The sequence below is a fragment of the Triplophysa rosa genome, linkage group LG19 (assembly GCF_024868665.1).
Source record: "Triplophysa rosa linkage group LG19, Trosa_1v2, whole genome shotgun sequence".
NCBI classification, from domain to species: domain Eukaryota; kingdom Metazoa; phylum Chordata; class Actinopteri; order Cypriniformes; family Nemacheilidae; genus Triplophysa; species Triplophysa rosa.
Genome location: NC_079908.1, coordinates 7,750,848 through 7,775,982, shown reverse-complemented (window position 1 = coordinate 7,775,982; position 25,135 = coordinate 7,750,848). Strand labels below are relative to the sequence as shown.

Below are 25,135 nucleotides of genomic sequence, written 5' to 3'. Positions count from 1 at the left end.
GCGCAGACCGATCGGCGAGATTAGCCGCTTGCAGTAGAGGGAGGAGTTGAAAAAGAAGTAGTCAAGTCGGACACCTGCTGCTGGCCGTAGTGACGTTCGCACCGTGTTTCCTTTTCAAAGTGCGATTGAAGTGGATTAGAATACTGGATTTGTCCAATAAACAAATGTTTTAAATTAAAAAGTAGCAACCATAAACTCTTCATATTGCAAATGTTATGTGCTGCTTAAAGGTACAGTGCGGGATGTTTTGTATGATCTATTAACAGAAATGCAACATAACATACAAAACTGTGTCTTTAGATGTGTATAAAAACCTTACGTAATGAAAAGTTATATTTTTATTACCTTAGAATAAACCAGTTGTATCTACATAGGAAGCGGGCCTATCTACATGGAATTTGTTATGTTGCGCAGCCATGTTTTGTACAGTAAGCTCTAACGGACAAACAGCTATACAGAGCGCGTTTCGTATATGTTGGTCTTCGTGTGTGTTTTTAGACGCAGCTTGCGTCATCACTGAGTTGAAGACGCACAAAGTAGTAAGTTGTAGTACGGAGAGAAGGAGGAGTAGTCGTCGTCTAGCTGAAGCAACTGATTGTTCTGTCTTAGAAGTTTTGATAAAATGGAGGACCATGCGTATTGTGCACAAGCGCCAACAGAGCGTGAATCTCCATTGTCAAAGAAGCGCAAACGTGATGCTGCCAGACGAATTAGAGACAAACGGCGGCAGAAATCCAGGATAAACATCGGTGTATCTATTACCAGATGGAAGGCACTGTTGAAAGACAAATGTTTTCAAGGCGACGCCGAAGTTGCCTGTTTTCTGCTAGACTGGTTATATAATTCAACATTTTCAATGTTTCCACTTTTTCAATGTTTACCAAACAACTGTTTTGTTGAAACGGTAACGTTAGCATTTTATACAAATGGCCATATAACCTCCGAATAATGTTTTTCCATCCCTGCGGTACGTACTCCGGTTGTTCCTGACTTTACAAAGGGGGAGACAAACGTCTACTAACTTACACCTAACTGACTATGTCGCTGTCAGATCAAACGCTTTGAACAGCGTTGCTATTTATGATTAGCTAACTTTAGTTACTTCACTACTCTCAGCGTGTACTAGATAGCACGCAAGAAATATATCTAATTATAGAATTGTAACAGTAACTTTCGCAATAGAATACATGTTAAATGATTAATTACGTTAATATATTGCCTTACCTGCTTGTATCACTGTTATCCGCTGTCTCAGTAGACGACATCTTTTTTTACTGTTGCGGCCACCGTCGTAATTCGAAAGGGAGGGATGGGCAAATGACTCAGAGATTCGTTGCAAAACTATAATACAAAGCTAGTGGCCGCTGATTTTCAAGAACTGCGCCTTTAACACTGTGTGCCTAAAAATCATGGTAAACATAAGAATATATTATTAAATTACCAACTGTATTCATTTCATTTTTATTTTATTAAACAACACAAAATAACGTGTATTATATTTGTACGAACAGAGTTTTAGCTATTTTAAAAACATGCATTTATAAATATTAGTTGAACTGAGGGTGTTATAATAAACCCGAAACGCACGTGATCGTTGTCTAGCCAATCATGAAAAACTATGTCGTCATCGCAGCCTATGCTGCGCCGGCTGGTAAACCGGCTGTTCTCGAAACGCTCTCGCGCTACTTTAATGCCCTACGTGAAAGTCACGTGGCGTCGGCGCCGGTTCAAGTCGGACACACCTATTAGCTGTGTCCCAATTCGGGGACTACAACCTTCTGAGGTCGCGGACTTAAAAACGAGGACTTGTTTTTCAAAGCAAGCAGCCCGAAAAGTCCAAGAACCGAACTGAAATGAGACGGTCTAACCTCGTGGAGGATTTCCTAATTGCGTCACCTGCTGCTCATGTTGCGTGGCGACAGCAGCAGGACAGCAGGGACGTTTCTGACTTTTTAAACAAATAAGGAGCCAGAAAATTTATATTTTATTTTAGAGAATATGACACGTTTATGTAGATTAAAACAGCCCAACAGTATATTAAATTAACCAACCTTAGACATTTAAAACACAATAATGCACCAATAATGTTAATGAACAACATCATATATAATATTAAAACACTGAAATGGACCGTTTTTGTGAATTACATGTCAAGCCGTTACAGGCGCGCAATGAATCTCAGAATACCCAAGGCTGTGAAGGATACATTCGTTCTATCCTTAAAAACCTACGGAAATAAGGTCGCATTTTGGGGCTGCTTTTGAAGCAACCTTTGAATCGGGACAGCCTTACCAGCCTTCAGTCGCGCTGCTGTGACGCAATCGGTCTTAAAATGCAGCCTTCAAAGCACGCAGCCCCCGAATTGGAAATAGGAAGCAAAGATCTGGGCGGACTCGATTGGAGTATAGGAGGAGTCCTGTTTCCATGGAGACGCGTCATCACGCTTTAACAAGTAATGACCTTTCAGTCTGATTGAACGCTGTGAGTTTACCCACTACGTAAAGAGAGTAGATCTAGGTTCGTTTCCTGGTGAAACATTAATTCCGAACTTTCTGTTATTTAATAAAGGGAGATCGATTTCAAAACTCCAACAGCAATTGTCTTCGCTAAGTAAACAGATGCGGATTTAAGTTAGGTAAGCAGCGTTTTGTGTAGATTATTTTGTGCAAACAACCGATGTGTGGTTTGAATGCACTCGTGTGTAATGTAAATGTAATGTCTGTGTATTTAAGTTAGTCTACAGCAGCATGTGGAAAGCGTCAGACTGAAGTGCCGGAATAAATTCTTAACGCTATATGCCACGTTTAGAGACCGACGATTTAAAGGCTCTTCTCAAACGACAAACATGGGTGAAGAGATTTCATTTAAAAGGGGTTTTCATGTGCCACCTTTGACTGGTACCACAGTGAAAGAGAGCAAAAAGAAGAGGAAAGACACAAATAAAGAGAAAAAGAAACTGAGCAACGGAGTGAAGAATTCAGGTGAGTTGGTTCATATGCATTAACAGTTAACTGATTTTTTGAACATTGCTGCCTATGATGTTTAAAAAATAAGACATAAAATGCTGAAATGAATCAAAATGTATGCATAAAAAGAAAAAAAAATTACATATATATTAAAGAGACATTCTGTGAAAGTTTTGTTACCTAATTTTTAATTTGATGTTGTTTCAAGAATGTTTAGGGATTTTTACTGAAGAAGGCAAATAAATGTATTTAAAACAATCACTTTTATGACTGAAACATTAATAATTGCAATAGGAAATTGAACTTTTGCTAATTGTTGTTCACAAAATAAGCACTAGAATAGAAAGTTTTAGTCAGTGGTTTGTTTACATTTTAATTTTACATTTTTATGGAACTGACATAGGCCTATTTCACATGTAAAAAACTACCAGGTAACATGAAATGATACAGGTCAAAGGCCAATAAACTATTTTTACTTTACCCCACTCTGTTGACCACCTGCCTACTAAAATAGTTTCAAAACAGATTTTTGAAACAATGTGTTATTTTGATATATAATACTTTCAATAGTTTCTTTGTGCTTGGAGATTAAACTGAAATCCATCTACCTATCTGACGCTCTAGAGAAACTTCAGATGGAACAGTGGACCAACGGAGAGATGAGTGATGCTCAAAGCAAAGGTCACACCAAAGCCAAAGAACGGAAGAGCTGCAAATCTAAAAATCCCAAAGTTTTATCAGAAGTCGCCCTAGTTTTAACAGAGGAGGACAAATCAGACTTGACCTATCAGGAACAGGATAGTTTGAGGTGGGAAGGAGTTCTTGAGGATCCTGTTGCAGAGGCCCAACGGCTGGAGGTGTATAAAGCCAACCGTCGTAAGCGATATTTAGCATCAAAACAGGCTTTTCTACAAAACAATCGGACTGGTATATGCATAGGCTCAAATTCCTCAAAACTAAACACATTAAGCCAGGAGGAAGCATGGAAGGTTTTGTCACATTCCAAACCAAATGTTAAGAGTCTATTACACATTAAACATGATATTAATACCTTCACAGAGGTTATAGAATAAAAAAGTAAGAGGCGGGTCATGTCTTGAACTTTTCTAAATATATTCTCAGTGTCTAATTTGAATTAATTATAGATGTCACGTAAGACTACTGTTTGTTTACGAACGTATTTCAATTTAATAGATCTGCAGTTCATTGTCATAGTTACAGATGTTTGTGAGAAAGACACCCGAATAATATGAGCAAGCAAGAACTGCCAGTGCAGATGATACACATGCTATGCATAGTATAATATTCCCATGACTAGTATAAACACGACTCTTGTGTACATGTAAACAGTTCAGGCCTGTGTTGTATCTAAAACAGTGATGAATAAAATGTAAGTGTGAGTAACAGGTTTCATCCTGTTTTCACTTCCTGTATTTTATGTGTGAGTAAACTGGAGTTCCATCTATTTGCATTTTGCATGTCATTAATACTGCATTAGGACTGCAACATTCTTTCTGACGACAAAAATACAAACATCGGAGAAATCACATTGAATGTGATATTGTGCGTTAGTCCGTATCCTTCTTTAATGTTTTTCTTTCAAAATGTCAAATATTCTGTATCAGAACCCGCCTGACCAGGGGCCAGTTGTATAAACATAGCTGCTAAATTAAGACTGCGTCTTAACATCTATTCACACTGACCAGCAATTAGTTAGGACAAATCTATTTTACTTTTCTGATTTCAATTAAACCAATCTACCTTTTTATGTAACCGAATTAAAGAAGTTATGACCAGTCTTGAAGAAAAAAAGTAGATAACTAACATGTAAGACTAGTCTAAGCAGTTTATGCAACCGGCCCCAATGATCTCTGTCATTTTAACATTTTGTGGATCACTGTTCCCCTCAATAACAGCAGTGCTTTTTTTTTTGACAAAATACTAAAATATTATAATAAATAGGTAATACAGGCAGTCCACTACATAAGTGAACAGCTGTGGAAAATGTCAAGTTGAAGATACAGTATTATATAAACTTAATACAATCAAAGAATTTCCATGACCTGTATTTAGATTGCCCTCATAAAGAACTATTTTTAGCAATTGCAATATCTTTTACACAATGAAAATGTATTTGAATTTTGCATGACATCTAAAATTTTCCATATCTTTTCCACACCTGAAAATTAATAAATCTGATATTTCCAGTTTCCCCATGAAAATACCGTCTGGGTGAATGCATTGTGCTTCTTTTGGGTTCAAACTCTGTTTCGTGGCCCACATTTCACCTCCCGATTTGGACTGTCGTATATGACCCATATTTCTTGTACAAATTCATGCTGATAAGGGCAGCAGAAGTGAGTTATGAGGATTCGAGATTGAAAACTGGGTTACGGCCAAAAAAAAAAGAGAACAAGAGATGAAACAGGATACGAATTCAGCGTTTCTTTTGTAATATGGCCTTTTGTAACTTGTTTGTCCCAATCTATTATACAGTATATGCTCCCTTTTGTGACCCCCTTCACATTCAGCACCCATTGCGCAGTGTTCATCTAATCCTTCTAAGCGCTTTGATTTAATGTATGGTCAGTGATTGTCTGGATTTCCACAAATGCTCCATTTCACAACTTGATGACCAACAACGCCACCTACATCCATCAAGCATACAGAGAGATGTACTGAATCATTTATTAAAGGGACAGTTCACCCAAAAAAAAAAATTCTGTCCTCATTTATTCAGTCATATAGTCGTAGAGAGTCATACAGGTTTGAAGTGACATAGGTGAATGATTAAATAACTTTTTTTGGAGGGTAAACTATCCCATAAAGGAGTAGTTCACTTCAAAATTTGCCCCTATTGACTTTCCATAGTAATTTTTATTCATACTATGGAAAGTCAGGGGGGACAAATTAAGAAGTGAACTACTCCTTTAACTCAGTAATAGTTCATTTTTAAAAATCGAGTGAATATAAACTTGATACTTGTTACAAAAAAATAATCTTTTAAAATCTCATTCCTAATAAGTGTGTGTGTGTGCGCGAGTAAAGTTCATATTCATTTGGTGCTCATATAATAGGGGTTACACAAGAACTACAGTCATAGAAGAATACGATAAACTTTCTGCTCCTTCCTCCCCTTCCTCAGTTGTATGAGAGTTGCAGTCTCTTCTCTGAATATAAATATATGAATATAAAAATGGCAAACTGTGTGACTTCTGTGTACAAGGCTTTTGGTGAGACATACAGTACTGTAATACCCCGGTGTATCAATGGTTTAAAAAACACACATTTGAGTATTTGAGTCTTTTGTGTAAAAGCACAATTGGATAGGATGGACTGTGGACAGAATCGCTGAATGAAGATCATTCTGAGTTCACATTATTGTCACAGAGGCTGGAGCTTCAACCAGCTAAGGTCATCTGACCTAGAAAAGAAAAGAAATCTCAATAGTTTGGTACAACATACTACACACTACACTTGCTAAAATGTAAACATGTGTGTATATAACCATTCATTTCGATTTGTTTAAGAATTTAATTCATATTTTACATGGTGCCTCATATAAAATTGCAAAGAAGTCATATATATTTTCGAAACAACTTTTTTTTACAGTTAGCTGTATATAGTACAATGCACAATACTTGATATAAGCTACAACAATATACAGTTTTGACTTTATATTCTTTTCAAACACATAACTATTTTATCCCATATAATCTTATAGTTCGCCCAAAAATGACAATTCATTTATTATTTATTCGCCCTCATGTCATTTCAAACCTGTATGACTTTCTTTCCTCTGCAGAACACAAAAGGAGATACTGTGAAGAACGTTGGTAACCAAACAACATTGACCCCAATTGACTTCCATTGTGTGGACACAAAACCACAAAGACATTTCTCAAAATATCTATCTAGTCATATACAGGTTTTGAAAGACATGAGGGTGAATGAATGATAACAGAATCGTCTTTTGGTTCACTCACATTGCCTCAGCCTTTGTAATCACTCGTCCCTCGGCCAACCTCTCCGCCACCACTGAGACCGCAGGTTCAACATTCAATCCTGCTGCAGCCACGACTTCATCATGCCTGATGTTAACAGTTCATCATCAATATGTCATGCATCAAGTCAGACAATGGCGCGTTTTACACGTTAGAGCGTCTTACTTGAGGTAAAATGCCAAAAACTTGATGTTCTCAAATTTCCCTTTCAGCACCATCTCAGTGTACCCCTCTCCATACCCTGCACATAAACAGCGTGTATACATCTACAGTCAACATGTACACATACAAATACAGACTTTATACAATCATGTGAAACTGTGAGAGCGCACCAGCGTATCGAATAGTTCTCCCCAGCAGGACGGTCCAATAGAATGGCACAGTGTGTAGCTCCACCTCCCTGTGCAACATGTTGAAGGCTGCGTTCCTTCCTAATAAAGCAAATATTACATTATACTGGTACCTGCCAAGTTATACAACATTTAATCTTTCTTTAAAAGAAATTTTACATTTAGAGTGAGGAATCGTAGTCCACTTAACATGCCCTACTTGGAAATATGTCAATCGCGAAAAAAACTTGTGTAGTATGTGTACAATAAAAGTCTCGAATACCATGAGCCTGTGCTGTCTGCCAATGGCCAATGGTCACCCTCTGTCCTTTAGCCATTTTGAGAGGAAATGAGGTCAGATCTCCTGCACAGTAGACGTCTCTTATATTGGTCCTCATGTACTGTAAGACAGGTGCCTGATTCAGGAGTTTTGAAGAATAAATCGAGTTTTGTAGAGAGGAATGTGATCAGATCTTACCTTATCCACAAGGACATAGTTCTTGGAGTCCATGCTTATGGGACTCCCTTTTAGAAACTCTGAATTGGGATTTACACCTTGAATAAAGATAAATGGGGAGATGAAACGCAAGAAAACCTATAATTGAAGGAGTGTGTCATAATAAAGGAAAAGCTGAAATGTATTGGACATGGTTGAAAGCATTAGACTATTAAAATGGGATTGTTTACCCAAAAATGAAACATTTCATCATACTGTATACATACCCTCATGTCATTTCAAACCTGTATGACTTTCTTTCCTTTGCGGAAAACAAAAGAAGATGTTTTGAAGAACGTTGGAAACCAAAGAACATTGACCCCCATTGACTTCCATTGTATGGACACAACCCCTGTGTCATTTCTCAAAATATTTTCTTTTGTGTTCCACAGGACAAAGAGTCATTTACAGGTTTTGAAAAACATGAAGTTGAAAAAAGGATGACAGAATTTGTATTTTTAAATGCATATTTTTTACCAGCTCTACATACCAATTCCAACTATTAACACATCAGCTTCAATAATGATGCCACTCTTCAGTGTCACAGCCTTAACCTGTAAAAAATGTGGAGTTCTACTAATTATCTAAATGAATTAAAATCACCATTTTGGTTCATTTGAAATTCAATTGAAGTCAGTAATTTGAAGGGGTTATATGGCACGAATACGTGTTTTTCTGTTTCTTTGGTGTGTTATAAGTTGCCCATGCATGTATTAGACACGTAAAATTGCAAAAATTAAAGTGTGGGAACAAAATACGAATTTTATCTAAAAGCGAATGCTCACCCAGACCTGCCTGAAACGCCTCGTGTAACCACACCCCCACAAATCTACGTCAGTTTGTGGTATGACTTGACTAAGACCGCCCAAATGTATACGCAAGTAAGGTGGGCTTACTTGTAAATCTCATTGTATCGTCACTGCCGCAGCCTTGTCGTGGAGTCGCTGTGTGTTTAGTTGCGAAAAGAAAGCCAGAACAGTACAATCCGAATATTCAAGTGTGTGCAGCGCATTTCACAGATGATTGCTTCATGAACCTGAGAGATCAAGGCTGGCTGTGCACAAAAGCTTTGGTTAAAAAGTGGGGCAATTCCAACCATATAACTTCGCAAGGACAGTCTGGTGCTTCAGATTCTCAGCCTGTAAGTATATTTTCATTGTAAAATACTTTGTTACGGACTAACGCGAGTTGAGTTTGTTGTGTGTTTGTGATCTGCAAATGCAGACACGCCCGTGCGCAATGTGAAAAAGACAACATAAGTCCTAATAATCAGTAATTATGTCCCATAATGGGACTTATTGTCTTTGTTGAGTCGCGACGAGACATGGCGTAACACTGGTTGATCACTAACGGAAAATCTTTATAACGTCGTATATAAAAGGTAAAACAGTTAGCTATAGTTTTTAACTATTTAACATAATATATTTTTTAAAAACCTTAACAATCCTTTACATCCTGCTCAAGTCGCGCTGGCAAAGTTGATGTATCGGCTTGATCATCTTCATTTTCCGGTGTTGTGCCGAAAACACACTCCCTGCCAGATTATGCACCCCCCCTCCCCACAATGGTTAGGGTGAGGATTAGGTGTTAGGGGAGGGTTTAGGATTAGGATTGGGTGTGGGGAGGGGTTAGAATTAGCCAATCGGACAGCGTGTTATTGAAGGGGGTGCATAATCTGGCGGGGAGTGTGTTTTCGGCACAACACCGGATCAGATTCGGGCTCGAATTGATATAAGGAAGTACCGATGACATTTTATCACCTGTCAGTACAATTGCTTGGGAACCTGATGTTCCGAATATGGTAAGAGGCGTTAGATTTCCGTGAAACGCTTGCAGTATTTGACCAATCACTACGCACTGGTGAACTGGCCAATCATAGCACACCTCGCTTTTCAGAGCGATGAGCTTTGTAAAAAATCAGAGCGTTTCAGAGAGGCGGGGCAAAGAGGAGATACAAACATGCACGGTATGTGGAAAATACAGCGTTTTTGAACCTTAAATCGTGTATATTCATTGCATTACATCGAAAACAAATTATATTATTTGTTTAGCCCTGTCATATGACCCCTTTAACTTTGAAATAAAATACAGCATTGCTTAGGAAAAATAACTCCACACCCTCCTGTTCTCGCCTTGAACCTCCGCTATGGCGTCATTCATGTGGAACACCACCCCTCTCTCCGCCAGCATCTCTTAAATTACAGAAAAAGATTGCAAATATACAAGAAAACACACAAAAAAATGTCATTTTACGGTATATTTCTGGCACCCCAGCTGCCAAAACATTTCCCTTTGTTACAGATTACCAAAGACTAGCTTAAAATAACACATTGTCATCTAACAATTAATAATATCATGTTAAAAATTAATAACATATCACTATTAATAATATATTAATAATGATGATATTAATAATATATCATTACATGCTTACCTGCAACCTGTGGCAATAAGGATCTGGTCATAGTTTTGGATTAAGCCGTCATCAAATGTCACTGTTTTCTTGTTTGTGTCTATTGACATAGACTAAAGAGAAGGGGCAACACATGCTTCAAATACTCTGGTGATATGAGAGATAATACAACATAAGATTCAGTTCTTACCTCTTTTCTCAGCCAGACCTCAATATCATACTTATGAAAAAACTCCATTCTTCTCATTAAGAGACTGTCACTCTCAGCATTCATCACCTGCATCAGGAATAAATTCAACTTTGAATGTCTGTGTGGATGTAAAAACAGTGCTGGTACTGTGTATATATATATATATATATATATATATATACTGTATATGTCTTACTTTATGCTTGTACTGCCTGTTCTGATGCTGAACACAAATCTTTAGTCTCACCTTGCTAAGTCTGGTTTTGTCATATGGAAGGAGATCGTCTCGAGACACCATAATAATTCGGCCCCTGTAGTTTTCTTGCCGAAGCGTCTCAGCACAGCTCAAAGAAGCTGCCCCTGCGCTCAACAAAACAGCATCCACAAACTTTAACACTTTCTACTAGAGATGCACTGCCACTGATACTAAATTTCTCCAACGAAACTGCTGATTTTTCATAGTGATATCTGCTGATGCCGATACTGATTCTGAAGATTAACTTCATATTTCTTAACTTTCTGAATGTTGTTCATTCATATAATGACTATTAATATTGAACACCAAACCGGTGAAGTTTCTTAACATTTTCCATACAGAGCACAAAATTCATAGCATTTTCCTGTCCTCTTTTATATCGGCCCTGGTCATAAGCTGTTTTTAACTGATTATTGTTCGATATATCGGTGCATCTCTAATTTCGTATACATAAGAAGCCAAAATAAAGGGGATGTAAACCACAAAGGTACAGTATATTACAAATCAGATCCAAAGGTTCTCTCTCACCTCCTCCTAACACCATCACGGTGTGAAACACCTCTTGATCTCGTGCTCCCATCCACTTTAATCTCTTAGGTTGACCCTGAATCTGACATATATAAACAATACACCACCGTTCAAAAGTTTTAAAAACATGCTGTTTATATTTTTAATTTATTTCTTTATATTTTTTTCATCGAAACTGGAATAATGATTATGTTGAAACTAACTAAAGCATCCAAATAATTACCTTTTTCTTAACAGACACATACACTTTGCTGTTTTCAACTTTAACCTGTCAAGAAAGAGTCAGATAAAATATGTTAACTTGTGTAGAAATATCAACTATTTAACGTTTGTGTGCGTGCGTGCGTGCATGCGTGTGTGTGTGTGTGTGCGTGTGTGTGTGTGTGTGTGTATGAATGAATTCAGATCAAAGTGCCTTGTGGCAGGGCAAACAGTCAATTCCGGGATATTCCTCCAGATCTGCATTCTTCACATTAAAGCAGGAACCATGCCATGGACAGCGAACCCTGTGACCTGACAGGACACCTGCAGAGGAACCACGTTACCACTGTAATGTTACAAACCACAAGGTCCACGTCTTTCATGTGATGTATCTTTAATGTAAAATCAATGTGATTTGATTGTTTTATATATAGTATACAATTCATTATTTGGTCATTTCATGATATAATTATGAGATTAATTCATCACGTGTTACCTTTGCTCAGTGGAGCCCCATAGTGTGTGCACTGGTTGCTGATGGCACTGTAAACCCCATCACAGCTTACCAGCAAAACGTTGTGGCGACCCACCTCCACCTCCATCATTCTAGATCAGAAGATTTGACGTTGTTCGTCAGCAGCCTTATTCATTCCAAACATGCCTTTCAAGATATTTTTAGAAGTCTGAGACAAAGGAGTAACTTACTCTCCATCTCTGAGGTGTGACTCCATACATACTACATCTGTCACCTCCTCCTCTTCCTCTAAACCAGCCTTTAAATCTGTGACAATAAAAGCCAAGATTCATGAAATATGCATATTAAAAATCTACAGCATGCATAAAATTATGTTTTGGAGAAAAGATTATTAACACAATGACTCAAAAGTCAACAAAATGATATGATATCAGATATCCAGTGGTTCATGTCAGTAATGATCACATAAGGATTTTCAAAACTCATTTTATAGAGATTGCACTAACAAAAAGCAATTTCTAGCCAATTTAATATTTTATAGCAGAGAAAACACAAATCACTGACCTTTGCATGACTTTATTATTTATTAATTTAATATTTTCCATGACACTGGGAAATGTCATTAGGCTATCTAGGCCTATAAAACCCCATTTTTAGAAACCTATAAAACCTAAAGCGCGTGACCAAATGGTTGACAATCTCATCAGTAAAAAATAGACATTCCTCAATAATTCACAGAACGCCTTTAAAATGATAAACTTGGTTATGAAAAGAGTTGGAAAACAGATGAATGCTTTAAAAAACCTATTTAACAAACAAATTGTGCTTACTTGCTTTCTCCTGAGACATCACAAATTGATCCGCAAGAGAGTTGATCTCCCAAGGAATCATTGAAAAACTCTAAAACAGAAAATATTTTCAAGAGACTGCTGTCATAAGAGTAAACTCTCGGGACGGTGGTCATGAAGGTAAGGATTTCTTAGAAAGTCCATCATCTCAGAGATTTATTAGACATTTTATTGTCAGGATCGATGCTCATGAAGTTGATTACTCATTTAGTGAAAAAGAAAACGGTGTATCCAAAAGCTGTTAACAAGTGGGGTTGCATAAATTGCGATGAGGGTATTCAGTTGTAGGAGAGCCATATCATTTGTTGTGGCATGACAACAGAAGAGAGAACGGCTGAGCAAGCAACACACGACAATGAACTGATGCTCTCTCTCTCTCTCTCTCTCTCTCTCTCTCTCTCTCTCTCTCTCTCTCTCTCTCTCTCTCTCTCAATTTCAATTTAAGTGTGCTTTATTGGCATGACAAAATGTACATTCGTATTACCAAAGCATTTGCAGCTGGGCTGCGTACAAATAGTGAAAGTATGTAAACAAACGAAAAGAACGATAATTATAGTAATAAAATAAAGTGTGATGTAGTGCAACTTAAAGTGGTTTGTAAATATACTGTATGTAAATATATAAAAACAGAAACAAATTATAGTTTAAACAAAAATGTACAAAAGCAAAATATACATACGGTAATATTTTTTAGATTTTTAGATTTAGATTCAATTTATTGTCATTGCACATGTACAAGGCAACGAAATGTGACCTCTGCATTTAACCCATCCAGAGAGTAGTGAACACACGTACCCCCGGAGCAGTGGGCAGCTATCACTACAGCGCCCGGGGAGCAAGTAGGGGTAAGGTGCCTTGCTCAAGGGCACCTCAGTTGTTACCCGCCGGCCCTGGGAATCGAACCGGCAACCTTCTGGTCATGAGTCCGACTCTCTAACCATTAGGCCACAACTGCCCATATAATGTTATGTACATACTGTATATTGGAAGCATCAGGTCAGGGCAGATTCATTGTTTTCTCTTTTGTTGTGACAGGCAGACACATATTGTGCAGCTAACACACAAGTCTTTGTGTTCTCCTAACAGACACGGCAGTTTCTCATCATTTGACAGACTTTCAAACGTCTGGTGTATAGACTTAAATTTTCCATAAAACATTGTCCGTAGCTGGGCTGGCTGGCTGGCTGATATCCGTGTATTTTGTGCATTGTGTTAGCGTCTCTCTCTCTCTCTCTCTCTCTCTCTCTCTCTCTCTCTCTCTCAGTAAACCACAAACAGCTGAGTTCAAATGCTCTTCTCAGGGAATAATTGACCACAATAACCCTTAAAAGTTTAGATTTACTGCAAATTACTAAATACTATGTATTATGTACTATACTATAATACTATTTATTGTACTGAACCTGGAAAGGATTTCTTTGTCATTTTCACAGAGTGGCACTTAGAGCAGTAGGCTAAATATAGAGAAGCACAACATTAACATATACAGTGGCATCTTTATACTGTATTGTATTGTACTGTACTAGACTACACTTTTGTCATATTGCCCTTTCTCAAAATAAAAGTGCTGAAAAAGGTTATTCACAGCAATGCCATAGAATAATCATTTTTTGGGGTCCCCCAAAATGTTGTTTTATGAATTATTTAACAGTCAATCATCAAACTAAAACAAAAGGTGAATAATTTCTAGTGTTGCTTCTCAGACGAATCACTGCATTTTGAAGTTCTCTTTTTGAAGGTATAAAGTCAATTCAAAGCAGGAGTGTATGGCAACTCCGCATGCAAATGTCAACCTTAAGATAAAACACATACCAAAGTTTTTACCAAAGGTATACTCGTAAGTCAAAGTCATATGTCAATATTTGGTGGTTTGAACTTTGAATATCCATGTGACAAATATCCCTGTGAAGTATTTAAAGCATTTTTTTTTGTGTGTTTTTAAAGCATAGGTATAGGCGTATTGTCACATCCATAACAGACTTTTTTAACATCATAACAGTCCATATTTCTCATAAATGCGAGATTCTCAAAATTCTCAAAAAAATCTCATTAATGAAATTAAAATAAAATAACAGTTTTGTGGTCAATGAAAAGTCATACCTGGGTATTACTGATTCTGGTTTGTACATTTTAAATTACAGAAATCCTACTAAGTATGTTGTGCATCCTTTTTTGTCACATCCATGACCATCTTTTAAAATAGAAAACTCATGCATAGACAGATATTTTTCTGATGTCTGGATTCTATCATAAAGTAAAATATAAACAGATGATTCAATAAATTGCTATAAATAGATTTTACATTTTATATCAAATGTATTTCTATTAAGTTTTGACTTAAATTCCAAGTTGGAATTGCCATGAAGTATTTGAGAATTTGTACTACTCAAGTAATTGTACTTCATTCAATAGTTTGCCTATGCAGATAATAATAGTGGCAGGAGTGGCAAGGTATGCTTGTTTGGCATGCTGTCCAGGAGAGGGCTCGGAACCGGCCCAAACCCAAAAGCCGGGGTGGTGGAGGGATGTTGAATGACTTCGAGATGATGCAGGTAAGACGGCTGTCTTATGTATTGGGTAGCTCGCTGAGCTGATAGGGTGAAAGCCGTGATTGTTGATGCAGATCAGCCGTGATTGCTGATGCGGATCAGCCGTGATTGCTGAATCGGATCAGCCGGGCTTGATTACATGCTCCCGCTCCTCTCGAACTTTGTTAATAAAACATCATTTCAATAGTTTGCCTATGCAGATAATAGTGGCAGTGGCAAGGTATGCTTGTTTGGCGTGCTGTCCAGGGAGCGGGCTCCGAGCCTGCCGGATCTATCCGAACTCGAAGCACTCTACCCTAGCCAGGGCAAGTGAGCCGAGCTCGGAACCGGCGCAAACCCATAGCGTACCCCAAAAGGTGCATTGGAAGCCGGACAGCAGCCGGGTAGCGCATACCCCCAAAACACGCCAGGCTAAAGGCTGCGGAGGTGGTAGCCTGCATTTGCGGAGGGGCATAAGGCATGGAAAAGTACTGTGGGTATGAGTGCTGCTGCGGTAGCCTAGGGTCGATGGAGGCTCCTGTAGGTGAAGAGTCTGCTGCTGCCGTAAATAGAGCTGGCCCCAGCACTGCGGCTGAGGCTATGGTGGTGGAGATGTGAGCTCCTGCTCATGGTTGCTGCGGTGACGGAGAGAGGTCAAGAGCTTTACTGGAGCAGATGAGACTGAGTTGATGGAGATGCGGGTTCCTGCTGAGGCATAGTTCCTGTTGAATTTGTGCTTACTGAGCGGTGGAGTGTAGAAGTGAGGGAAGTGATGGGTGGAGGGAATGTCTGCTGTGGCAGAGCGTGGGCTTAGGATGTGTCTGCTGCGGCAGAGCGTGGGCTTGGGCAGAATGTGGGCTTGGGAAGTGTCTGCTGCGGCAGAAAGTGGGCTTGGGAAGTGTCTGCAACGGCATAACGTGGGCTTGGGACAGAGTGTAGGTTTGGGACAGAGCGTGGGCTTGGGGAAGTGTCTGCAGCGGCAGAGCGTGGGCTTGGGGCAGAGCGTGGGCTTTGGGACGGATCGTGGGCTTGTAGAAGTGACTGCAGCAGCAGAGTGTGGGCAAGTGTCTGCAGCGGCAGAGCGCGGGCTTGGTACAGGGCATGGGCTTTGGGACAGAGCAAGGGCTTTGGGACAGAGCTTGGGCGTGGGGAAGTGTCTGCAGCGGCAGAGCGTGGGCAAGTGTCTGCAGCTGCAGAGCATGGGCTTGGGACAGAGCATGGGCTTTGGGACAGAGTGTGGGCTTGGGACATAATGTAGGCTTTGGTATAAATCGTGGGCTTGGGACAGAGCGTGGGCTTGGGCAAGTGTCTGCAGCGGCAGAGCATGGGCTTGGGGCAAAGCGTGGGCTTTGGGACGGATCGTGGACTTGGGGAAGTGTCTGCAGCAGCAGAGCGTGGGCAAGTGTCTGCAGCAGCAGAGCATGGGTTTGGGACAGAGCGTGAGCTTGGGACAGAGCAAGGGCTTTGGGACAGAGCTTGTTCTTGGGGAAGTGTCTACAGTGGCAGAGCATGGGCAGGTGTCTGCAGCGGCAGAGCATGGGCTTGGTACAGGGCGTGGGCTTTGGGACAGAGCTTATTCTTGGGGAAGTGTCTGCAGCGGCAGAGTGTGGGGAAGTGTCTGCAGCGGCAGAGCGTGGGAAAGTGTCTGCAGCTGCAGAGCGTGGGCTTGGGACAGAGCATGGGCTTTGGGACAGAGCGTGGGCTTGGGACAGAGCATGGGCTTTGGGAAAGAGTGTGGGCTTGGGACAGAGTGTGGGCTTGGGCAAGTGTCTGCAGAGGCAGAGCGTGGGCTTGTGACAGTGTGTGGGCTTGGGACAGAGCATGGGCTTGGGCAAGTGTCTGCGGCGGCAGAGCGTGGGCTTGGGGTTTTTTAATGATGTTGAGGAAGGAGATGAAGGAAGTGATGGTGAGGAGAGAACATCGGGGAAGGGGAGGTTGTAAATGTGGAGAAATGTTTTGGAGCTCCTCCATCCATGGTGGTTCAATTGAAGATCAGCTTCGAATATGGAGGGACCGGCATTGGCAGGGGGTCCACTTCCGGTGCAAACAGCCTGAATTTCTGGAAGGAGAAGCGAGAGAGGGTGTCAGCAATCTGATTTTTTAATCCAGGTATGTGTTTTGCTGTTAAGATGAACTGATTGCAAGCCAAGATCCACGTGAGGCGTCTGAGGAGGGGCATTAAGGCGGGTGAGTGGGAGCGGCCTTTATTGATGCAATGCACTGTTGCTTCGTTGTCGCAATGAATTATGATGCTGGTGGCGGACCATTCTTTTCCCCAAAGGTGGGCCGCTACGACTATTGGGTACAGCTCGAAAAGAGCGGAGGAAACGAGATGCTGCGGTAATCCTATGAGCTAAGGAGGCCAAGTGGAAGCGAACCAGCGGCCTAGGTAGAATCCACCATTGGTGAATAGGCGGATATCATCGGGGAGAGAGACCATATCATTTTAGAAAAAGGAGAGTCCGTTTCATTGCTTGAGGAATTGTATCCATAGGCTCAGCTCGTCGTAGCACGAGTTAGTTCGGTGTATTTGGTCCTCTAGTGCTTGGGCTGAAGATGCAAGGGAGAGGAGGTGCGAGACGGACAAGCGACCTTGCGGAATAATGCACATCGCGGAATTCAGGTGTCCGAGAATGGATAATAGCTCACGTTTGGAACAGCGAGGTGTGTCTATCAGAGATGAAGCGATCAAAATCGTCCTATCTATTTTTTCTTGGGCAAGGAAGCCTGGAAGTTTATCGAATCTAGTTTGATGCCTAAAAATTCGATGGACATGCTAGGTCCTGAAGTTTTCTCTCGTGCGAGGGGAATGCCGAGCTTCACAAAAACATCTTGGACTTTCCAAAGATGTGCAGCTGGGATAGAGTCGGCTAGGCGAGATGATTAAAAAATCGTCTAATAGATGAATAAGGTAAGGAATTGTGTAGTTGTTAGAGAGAATCCAACAGATTGCCTCTGACAACATATAAAAAAAATTTGGGCTGCTTCTGCATCCGAACGTGAGGCAGACGGAAAAATAGAATTCCTCGTGCCAGCAAATGCAGAAAAGATGCCAAAAGTCTGGGTGTATCGGCATGACTTTGAAAGCGGAGGTGATGTCTACGTTGGCCAACCAGGCTCCTGGTCCTGCGTTTTGCGCATTTGAGTGATGGCTTGATCAATGTCGTGATAATATAGTGAAAACATTTTTTCGTCTATCTCTTTTTTGATGAGGAGATCGACCGTCTCGGGCTCGGCGAATGCGGAATGTATGTTGGGGCAGATAAGGCTGTGGGAGAGAGGACTCTAGATGCCGGGATTGAAGCCATTCGCAAAACCAGTTAGGAGGTAGTTGGTAAATTGAGTGTCGGGGTAGTTGGACAATTCGAAAAACAAGTGCAAAACATTGACAGGAGTCGAAAGGTAAGGTTTACAATTTTTATTGTCATTTCTGCGGACCAGACGAGCGTGAGTGCCGCTGCAGTGGCTACAAACATGTATGTAATGGCAGCGGTGCCTGATGCACTTGCCTGCGTTGAAGCTCATGCAGACATCCAGAGCTCGGGGGTTGGCGGCATCAGGCGGGAATAGATTGGCTGGGTGATTTGGCAGGCGTGGAACGTGAGCAGTGGAGACGGTTGGAAACAATACTGGGCATGAAGGGGTAGACCAGTGGGCAGGCGATGGTGCTGTGGGTTACTGATCGGCAAACTGCACAAGTGATATTTTGAACTCCTATGAAGATCCGATTGTGAAGCTCACTGTCCAGGGCCCCCCAATAGGGGCTCTGGTTCCACTAAGAAACCCTGATGGTGCATTTGGCGGAGAACATTCTGTGATATGTGTAGAAATGTGTTCCCCCAAAAGAAAGTGCGAGCTCCGCGACTATGGCTAGATAATCGCCGAGCTCACGTCTCCTATGAGGGAAGACTGAGCAGATGACCTCCGTGTATCTTAGAAATGCAAAGGTGAATTCGGGGAAGGACAGGGGACGAGAGTGACTTTGTGATGTGTTTTTGATGAAAGGTCGCCGTAGGGATATGGCGATCTGCCGACGGGAGAGAGAGTGGTGATAAAAGTTGAAAAAGGTCTATGTCCGCACCTGCCAGATTCTGAGTCCTGATGCCTCCGGAGACAGGGGTGGTTTCATGACCGGGTCATTGCTTGGGATCGGCATGACTGTTGCTGTGGCCAATGAGTGATGAGGGCGGGACAGAGGCATAGAGAGGAGGGAGGGAATTGCAGCGGCGGCAACGAAGATCCGGGTGCTGGGCCTGATTTGTCGGCGGCTTTGGTCCATGGGGAAGACCTCGGTGGGAGAGCTTCAATTTGTAGGGAGACTAATAATCCATATAGTTTCGCCTTGTTCATTTTACTGTTGAAGTGGGTGTTTTGGTTGGTGAGAGCTTGTCTTAATCCTGCAACGGTCCATTTTTCTACAGGTAGTACGATAGGGGGTACCGAGGCGTATGATGACGCTGGAGACGGCTGGAGACGGCTGTAGTCGGCGCTTCGCAGTGCAGAGAGTAGAGCGGCAAGTTTTTCGGCCACGCGACTGTGCTGGGGGCTCAGTTGTTGTGTCCTGGCCGGGGTTGGAGAACTGGGAAACGCTTGAATGTGCCGGCGCATCCTGGTCGGAAGTGCTGTCGTTGTCGATGTTTTTCTGGTTCTCTGACATGTTGAATGACTTCGAGATGATGCAGGTAAGACGGCTGTCTTATTTATTGGGTAGCTCACTGAGCTGATAGGGTGGAAGCCATGATTGTTGATGCAGATCAGCTGTGATTGCTGATGCGGATCAGCCGGGCTTGATTACATGCTCCGGCTCCTCTCGAACTTTGTTAATAAAACATCATTTTGGGAATCTGTATGAAGAAACTGAAATTTCTGTATACTTACAGCAATTACTGAAATAAGCTGGCACTAAGTCTAAAGTTTTAAATCTTTAAAATCTTTAGTCTATTTCTGAGAAATAGAAAGCACTTTTTTAATACTTATTGAAATTAAATAAAATGAAATGTGAAATAATTTGGCTAGATACTTTGACTTTTTAGCAAAATGTTAAAACTTATACTTTTCTTTTTCGTAAGACATCATTTGTCACCGTTGGGAAGAAATGTCCTGTTGACTTTCTTTTATTAAAACACCAAACCTTGCCACAAATGGTTCTGATGAGGGAGCAGAAACCATTGACATGGACAGAGCACTGATAAAAAGAATGGTGAAGGAAGGAAAAACAACCAGCAGAAAATGTCAAAGACCTGAATATAACATGCTGACTCTTCAAAGAAACAATTGACAAACTAATACCTAAATAGACAAATATGCCAAAATAACAAATAAAAGGTCAGCAGAGTCCAAGAAGTACCCAAATGTCATGACTTGATTGATCAGCACCAGGGGAAGTTGTTGTAGCATTGGACATCAGCCAGTGTTTACTGCATTAAAGCATGAAGGCATTCTGCCAGGACATTAAGAGACTGAGACAACAGCATTAAAGGAACACTCCACTTTTTTATTTAAATAGTTATTATTCCTTGATTATTATGCCGGAATGGGAGTATAGTTCCTAATCAAATCGCAACTTTTCATTTTCCGCCGGTCTTAGCACACGATATAACTACAGAAGAGTCCAGTTTTAAATAGGAAAAATATTGAAACTCTTTGGTCATTTTTGAAAGCGATGCTACTGGTCTAATTGGATTCAATGATCTATGCTAAGCTATGCTAAAAGTGCTATTGCCAGGCCCGGAGATCAGTTGAATAGATTCCATAACGATAAAACTCAACTTATTAACTCTGGGAGAGTTGGAGAATGAGCCTATTTCCAAAAAAAGTGGAGTGTTCCTTTATGTGAAACATGTCTTTGTGCTCAGAAGCATAAAAAGTTGCACTGAATGTAGATTCATATATGAAGCTTGTTTTATGTAATTTATTTATTAAATATGATGGGAACATATTTAATAAAGAACTACTTTTGTTTTCGTCATACATTAAATTACAAAAATTACGTTTCATATGTTTTGGATGTTAAAGACACTCTCGAGAACTTCTTTCCCAGCAGTAATGTAAAAATGTGGAAGAAACATAAAAAGTGTGTCGTGCATTGGTTCTCAATGGGGTCCAGACCACTAGGGAGCAACAGTACACCACCACTGACTAAAAAATATCTAGCTGGTGTTAAAAATTGTTGATCAAACTGAATAAAAAAGTAGTAGCACAAAACATAGTAATTTTGCAAAAAAAAACGTAATAAAAAGATTTAGGGACATGCCAATAGATTTTGTTATTTAATTCCCTCTTTACATAAGCCCTGTTTGGTTATTCAGTACATTGCTAAATTATTTATCATTCTTGCCATTTTTTATTCAATAATGTAAATACTTGCGTAAGAATGATCGACTGTCAATTTATTTATTTGTATTTGTATATTTAATTATTCTATATGTGTTTGATTAATATATTTTGTCTATAAAGGGCACAACAAACAAAAAATCTTTTAAAATGTTAATGTCATTTTATAATGTCATTTAAATCTTCCTCTGTCTTGTGTGGTTTTCTTCTATATTGTGTATGTTGTTTTTTATTACTGATATTGTTCTGTATTTGGTCTTAATAAAAATAAAATAATAAAATAAAATAAAAGCCATCAGCAAAGAAGTCAGCAGAGCTGTCTAATATTAAGCTGGAAATAAGATGATTCTATACGTCACAACAACACTGACGTCCACAGGGGAGCAGTGTGTCGCTATCCAGGGTGCTGAAAGCAAAACGACTATGAATGTGAAATCAGAAAGTACCTAAAATCTAATACAGTTTCTGGCGTAGGTTGCGAGGTTATGTGCGTCACACAATAGGCGTAATCTCCTCGTTCCAAATACAATTGACCAGATCTGATGTTGTACCAGTTGTTAGACGACCTTGAGCACATCAAGCCGGATCTGAAAACAGATTGAAACATAAGGATTGGAGTCACTTGAGTCACTTCATTGGCTAAATGAATGAGATCTTGGACGACATGGCAGATAGCTAACCCTTCCTGTCCCTGACGCACTACTTTAGTGACGATGTTTCTCACCGCAGTCTTGCATCGCACATCTGTTCTGTCAAATCGTAAGTAGTGTTGACCGTGCGTTATGAGGCATGTTGTGACATGAGCATGTTGTGTGTCATTACCGTTATTGACCTTGAAAACCAGTTGCCCAGTAAAACCTTAAAACAGTGCAGTGATTTCAAGACGAAAAGGAATGACGGAGGTGTTAAAGTAAAAGTCTTTGCAAATAACGTTGCCAACAGAATTAAAGCAACGTAAAAAGTAACCTTTATCATATGCCGTTTTTCTCGTAAGTTGTTATTGGGTCAATGTGCCTCATTTATTAAGTTGATGGTCGTTTGTTAATATATTCCAAATATACACGAAGGTTGAATTCGGGTGGGTGTCATTGTGCTAAATGCGTTTTTGTGGGGAAAAACGTAATTTCAATAATTTAGTCGTGTTAAAGACGATAGATTGCGATGTTTACAGACGGCAGTACGCAGTTCCTGGGTCAGAATGTCCCGGCTGTATCAATGACATAATGCTTTTTCAGATAATGAAGTTGAAACGAAAGTTAAATAATGAAGAAAACCTTCCATTTTAAGATCCAAACTGTTTTGTGGTGGTTTTAAAAGATATTTTATATAATTATTTCTGTGGATGCATCTGTGCAGATATACATTTTATATATTTTTTATATACAGTGGCTGCAAAATGTAGTTGGTAACACTCAAGTGTAGAAGGTCATTTCTTTATATTGCAAAATGACATGACATATTTCAGGTAAGACAGCACAACCACACTTTCACAAAATTTAGTTTGATAGGCTATAGGCTGCTGTTCAAAATAAGGACAAGATTGATCTTTCTTTGCTGTTTTCTTATTTAATGCAATTGAATTCTTACATTTTAGGCTTTACCTCTTCATTTCAGATTCAATTCATTTAGGATTTATGTAACAGGTGCTGTAAACCTCAACCCTCTTGAAGCTTTCCATGGACAGATCTACACTTGCCCAACAGGTGGAGAGCGTTGAGCGCAATACAGAATTCTTGCAGCATGAACATCAGATCCTCCTGAATGGCCTTCGCCTGGAGATGCGAAACCTGAAGAAACGTTGCAATGGTCTTTCACTTCTTTCATATTCATTAGAGTCATGTTAAAGGTCCAGTGTATAATTTTGGAAGATCTATTGACACAAATGCAATATAATATACATAACTATGTCTTTAGACCTTACTTCATGAAGCTTTGTTTTTATTACCTTAGAATGGCCTAATTCTATCTACATACACCGCGGGTCCCCTTATTCGCCATTTTGTTTCTACAGTAGCCCTAAACGGACGAACTGCTCTACAAAGCGTGTTTCGTAAATACGTAATCACCTTCGGCAAAGAAGTGAAAACAAGACGACATCTTAGTCCTGTGTCAGGATCCGTAGTGTCTCACCACTAAATGCCGCCAAATTCCATACACTGGACCTTTAATAAAAGCAAATTATTTTCTGTATTTGGTTTCTTCGGAGATGCTTGTAGGACAATAATGCTTTGTAATGTAATCTAATGCTAATGTCTGTCACTTCTATGCAGAGCTGAGTTGTGATCTAAGTGAAAGACCACCAGTAAGAAGCAGAGAAGGTTAGTTTTTTTCACTCCCCCATATACTGGAAGACAAAACACACACATACTTACTTGCTCACTTTAATTACAGATGTTGAGCTAGAGGAAGCATTGCTTCAGGCACGCTTATTGGAGACAGAGCAACATCTGGCCGAGCAGGAGACTTCACTGGTGGAGCTGCGGGCAGAGCTGCGTAGAAAGGGGGCGGTAGCGAGCGCGCTACAGGTTCGGCTCAGAGATGAAGAGCGACGATTTCTCGAGGAGCTAAAACGGCGCAGTCATAAGATTACGGCTCTGAGTCGTGACCTCCGGAAGCAGACTGACGTGGCCGCTCAACTCTCCTTCCAGCTGCATTCTGCACACTTTCGTCTCTATCACCAGGCAGAGGATGATGAGGAAGAAGAAGCGGAAGAAGGAGGAGCCATGCAGGTATAAGTGCACTAGAAGAAGGTCTTCTCATACGCTTTGCTTTTCATATATTAAACCTTTCTGTTACCTATTTGCAGGAATCAGATTGGACCTCAACCTCACCGTGGGAATCTCCAGTAACAGCGGAAAGCATCCGCCAAACCCACGCTTCAGAAAGGATGCGGAGGTCAGAGAGAGTGAGAGAATGTGTGCCCTGTGAAAGGGTGCTTGGGCCAGAGGAGCCTCGCCCTATGCCTGACCCCGCCCTCTTCCTTTATCCTTTCAGACATAGGCTCCACCCCTTGCACAGGTCACTCAGAGGTCACTGGAGGGAAAGTGGCCTTTCGGAGACTCGGATAAGTCGATTCAGGGACCGACCACTGAGGAAAGATATTGGACCGGAGACTACAGAATTATAGACTAATGTAGATAGATTTTGGACATTTTAGTGTGTGCGGTCTGTCATGAGTCAATTCTGAAATTTTGATTAGAAGCTTTGTGACAATATTGCATAGATCGCTCGTCCTGTAATCTAAACAAATCAATATGCTTATTGTCTTATTTTGCAAATGCTGACAATTTTTGAAAGATTTAAAGCTTTAAAGCGACTTGAAAAACTTGTAACTTGAAACATGAAAAGTTCTGGTGTACCTTTTCAAACTTGCTGCGTTGTTAAATGCAGAACAATTCACTCATCATAGGGTTGTGTTTTTGCTCTCTCTGTCTCTATTTTATGAAAAGAAACATGCACTTAGAATATTGTATTTAACAGAGGCATATGAAATATTATTACTCAAAGTTTAATCATTAAATACATTTTCCTTATTGTGTTATTTTGTGTAGTGTTTTGTTCTTGTTTT

General features: G+C 40.3%; 3 protein-coding genes across 7 annotated transcripts; 2 read left to right on the top strand and 1 right to left on the bottom strand.

The window, feature by feature from the left end:
* The first annotated feature begins 1,920 nt into the window (after window positions 1-1,920).
* Window positions 1,921-4,327, top strand: liat1 (ligand of ATE1). 3 transcript variants are annotated; one of them, XM_057360936.1, is made up of 4 exons: window positions 1,921-2,452; window positions 2,569-2,635; window positions 2,809-2,981; window positions 3,591-4,327. In XM_057360936.1, exons 3-4 carry the CDS (start codon window positions 2,846-2,848, stop codon window positions 4,037-4,039), a joined length of 585 nt encoding a protein of 194 aa, XP_057216919.1. In that variant the 5' UTR covers window positions 1,921-2,452; window positions 2,569-2,635; window positions 2,809-2,845; the 3' UTR covers window positions 4,040-4,327. The 3 variants fall into 3 exon arrangements, with proteins under 3 accessions (XP_057216919.1, XP_057216918.1, XP_057216917.1); XM_057360935.1 differs by having other exon boundaries at window positions 1,921-2,635; window positions 2,733-2,981; XM_057360934.1 differs by having other exon boundaries at window positions 1,921-2,981.
* Window positions 4,328-6,051: 1,724 nt separating this feature from the next.
* aifm5 (apoptosis inducing factor mitochondria associated 5) lies at window positions 6,052-12,129 on the bottom strand. The gene is made up of 17 exons (XM_057360975.1): window positions 12,089-12,129; window positions 11,880-11,989; window positions 11,598-11,707; window positions 11,406-11,450; window positions 11,183-11,264; window positions 10,646-10,758; window positions 10,399-10,485; window positions 10,230-10,321; window positions 10,065-10,069; window positions 9,914-9,987; window positions 8,286-8,349; window positions 7,778-7,854; window positions 7,583-7,700; window positions 7,303-7,401; window positions 7,136-7,211; window positions 6,953-7,057; window positions 6,052-6,390 (listed from the first exon to the last, which is right to left on the bottom strand). The coding sequence occupies exons 1-17, from the start codon at window positions 12,112-12,114 to the stop codon at window positions 6,351-6,353; spliced, it is 1,323 nt and encodes a 440-aa protein (XP_057216958.1). The 5' UTR covers window positions 12,115-12,129; the 3' UTR covers window positions 6,052-6,350.
* A 9,818-nt stretch (window positions 12,130-21,947) lies between these two features.
* On the top strand, window positions 21,948-25,100 carry ccdc92bb (coiled-coil domain containing 92Bb). Of its 3 annotated transcripts, XM_057360541.1 has the most exons (6): window positions 21,948-22,326; window positions 23,211-23,373; window positions 23,838-23,885; window positions 23,959-24,296; window positions 24,374-24,462; window positions 24,562-25,100. In XM_057360541.1, exons 2-6 carry the CDS (start codon window positions 23,244-23,246, stop codon window positions 24,692-24,694), a joined length of 738 nt encoding a protein of 245 aa, XP_057216524.1. In that variant the 5' UTR covers window positions 21,948-22,326; window positions 23,211-23,243; the 3' UTR covers window positions 24,695-25,100. The 3 variants fall into 3 exon arrangements, with proteins under 3 accessions (XP_057216524.1, XP_057216522.1, XP_057216523.1); XM_057360539.1 differs by having other exon boundaries at window positions 24,374-25,100; XM_057360540.1 differs by having other exon boundaries at window positions 23,182-23,373; window positions 24,374-25,100.
* The last annotated feature ends 35 nt before the right edge of the window (window positions 25,101-25,135 follow it).

Excerpts from the sequence above, each read along its gene's own strand:
- liat1 (XM_057360936.1), top strand. The coding sequence starts at position 2,846 with ATGGGTGAAGAGATTTCATTTAAAAGGGGTTTTCATGTGCCACCTTTG. Across the intron at positions 2,982-3,590 it reads CAACGGAGTGAAGAATTCAG|AGAAACTTCAGATGGAACAG; the intron begins GTGAGTTGGTTC and ends CTGACGCTCTAG.
- aifm5 (XM_057360975.1), bottom strand. The coding sequence starts at position 12,114 with ATGGAGTCACACCTCAGAGATGGAGA. Across the intron at positions 11,451-11,597 it reads ACTGTTTGCCCTGCCACAAG|GTTAAAGTTGAAAACAGCAA; the intron begins GCACTTTGATCT and ends CTTTCTTGACAG. Across the intron at positions 7,701-7,777 it reads ACTATGTCCTTGTGGATAAG|TACATGAGGACCAATATAAG; the intron begins GTAAGATCTGAT and ends CCTGTCTTACAG.
- ccdc92bb (XM_057360539.1), top strand. The coding sequence starts at position 23,244 with ATGGACAGATCTACACTTGCCCAACAGGTGGAGAGCGTTGAGCGCAAT. Across the intron at positions 23,886-23,958 it reads ACCAGTAAGAAGCAGAGAAG|ATGTTGAGCTAGAGGAAGCA; the intron begins GTTAGTTTTTTT and ends CTTTAATTACAG. Across the intron at positions 24,297-24,373 it reads AAGAAGGAGGAGCCATGCAG|GAATCAGATTGGACCTCAAC; the intron begins GTATAAGTGCAC and ends ACCTATTTGCAG.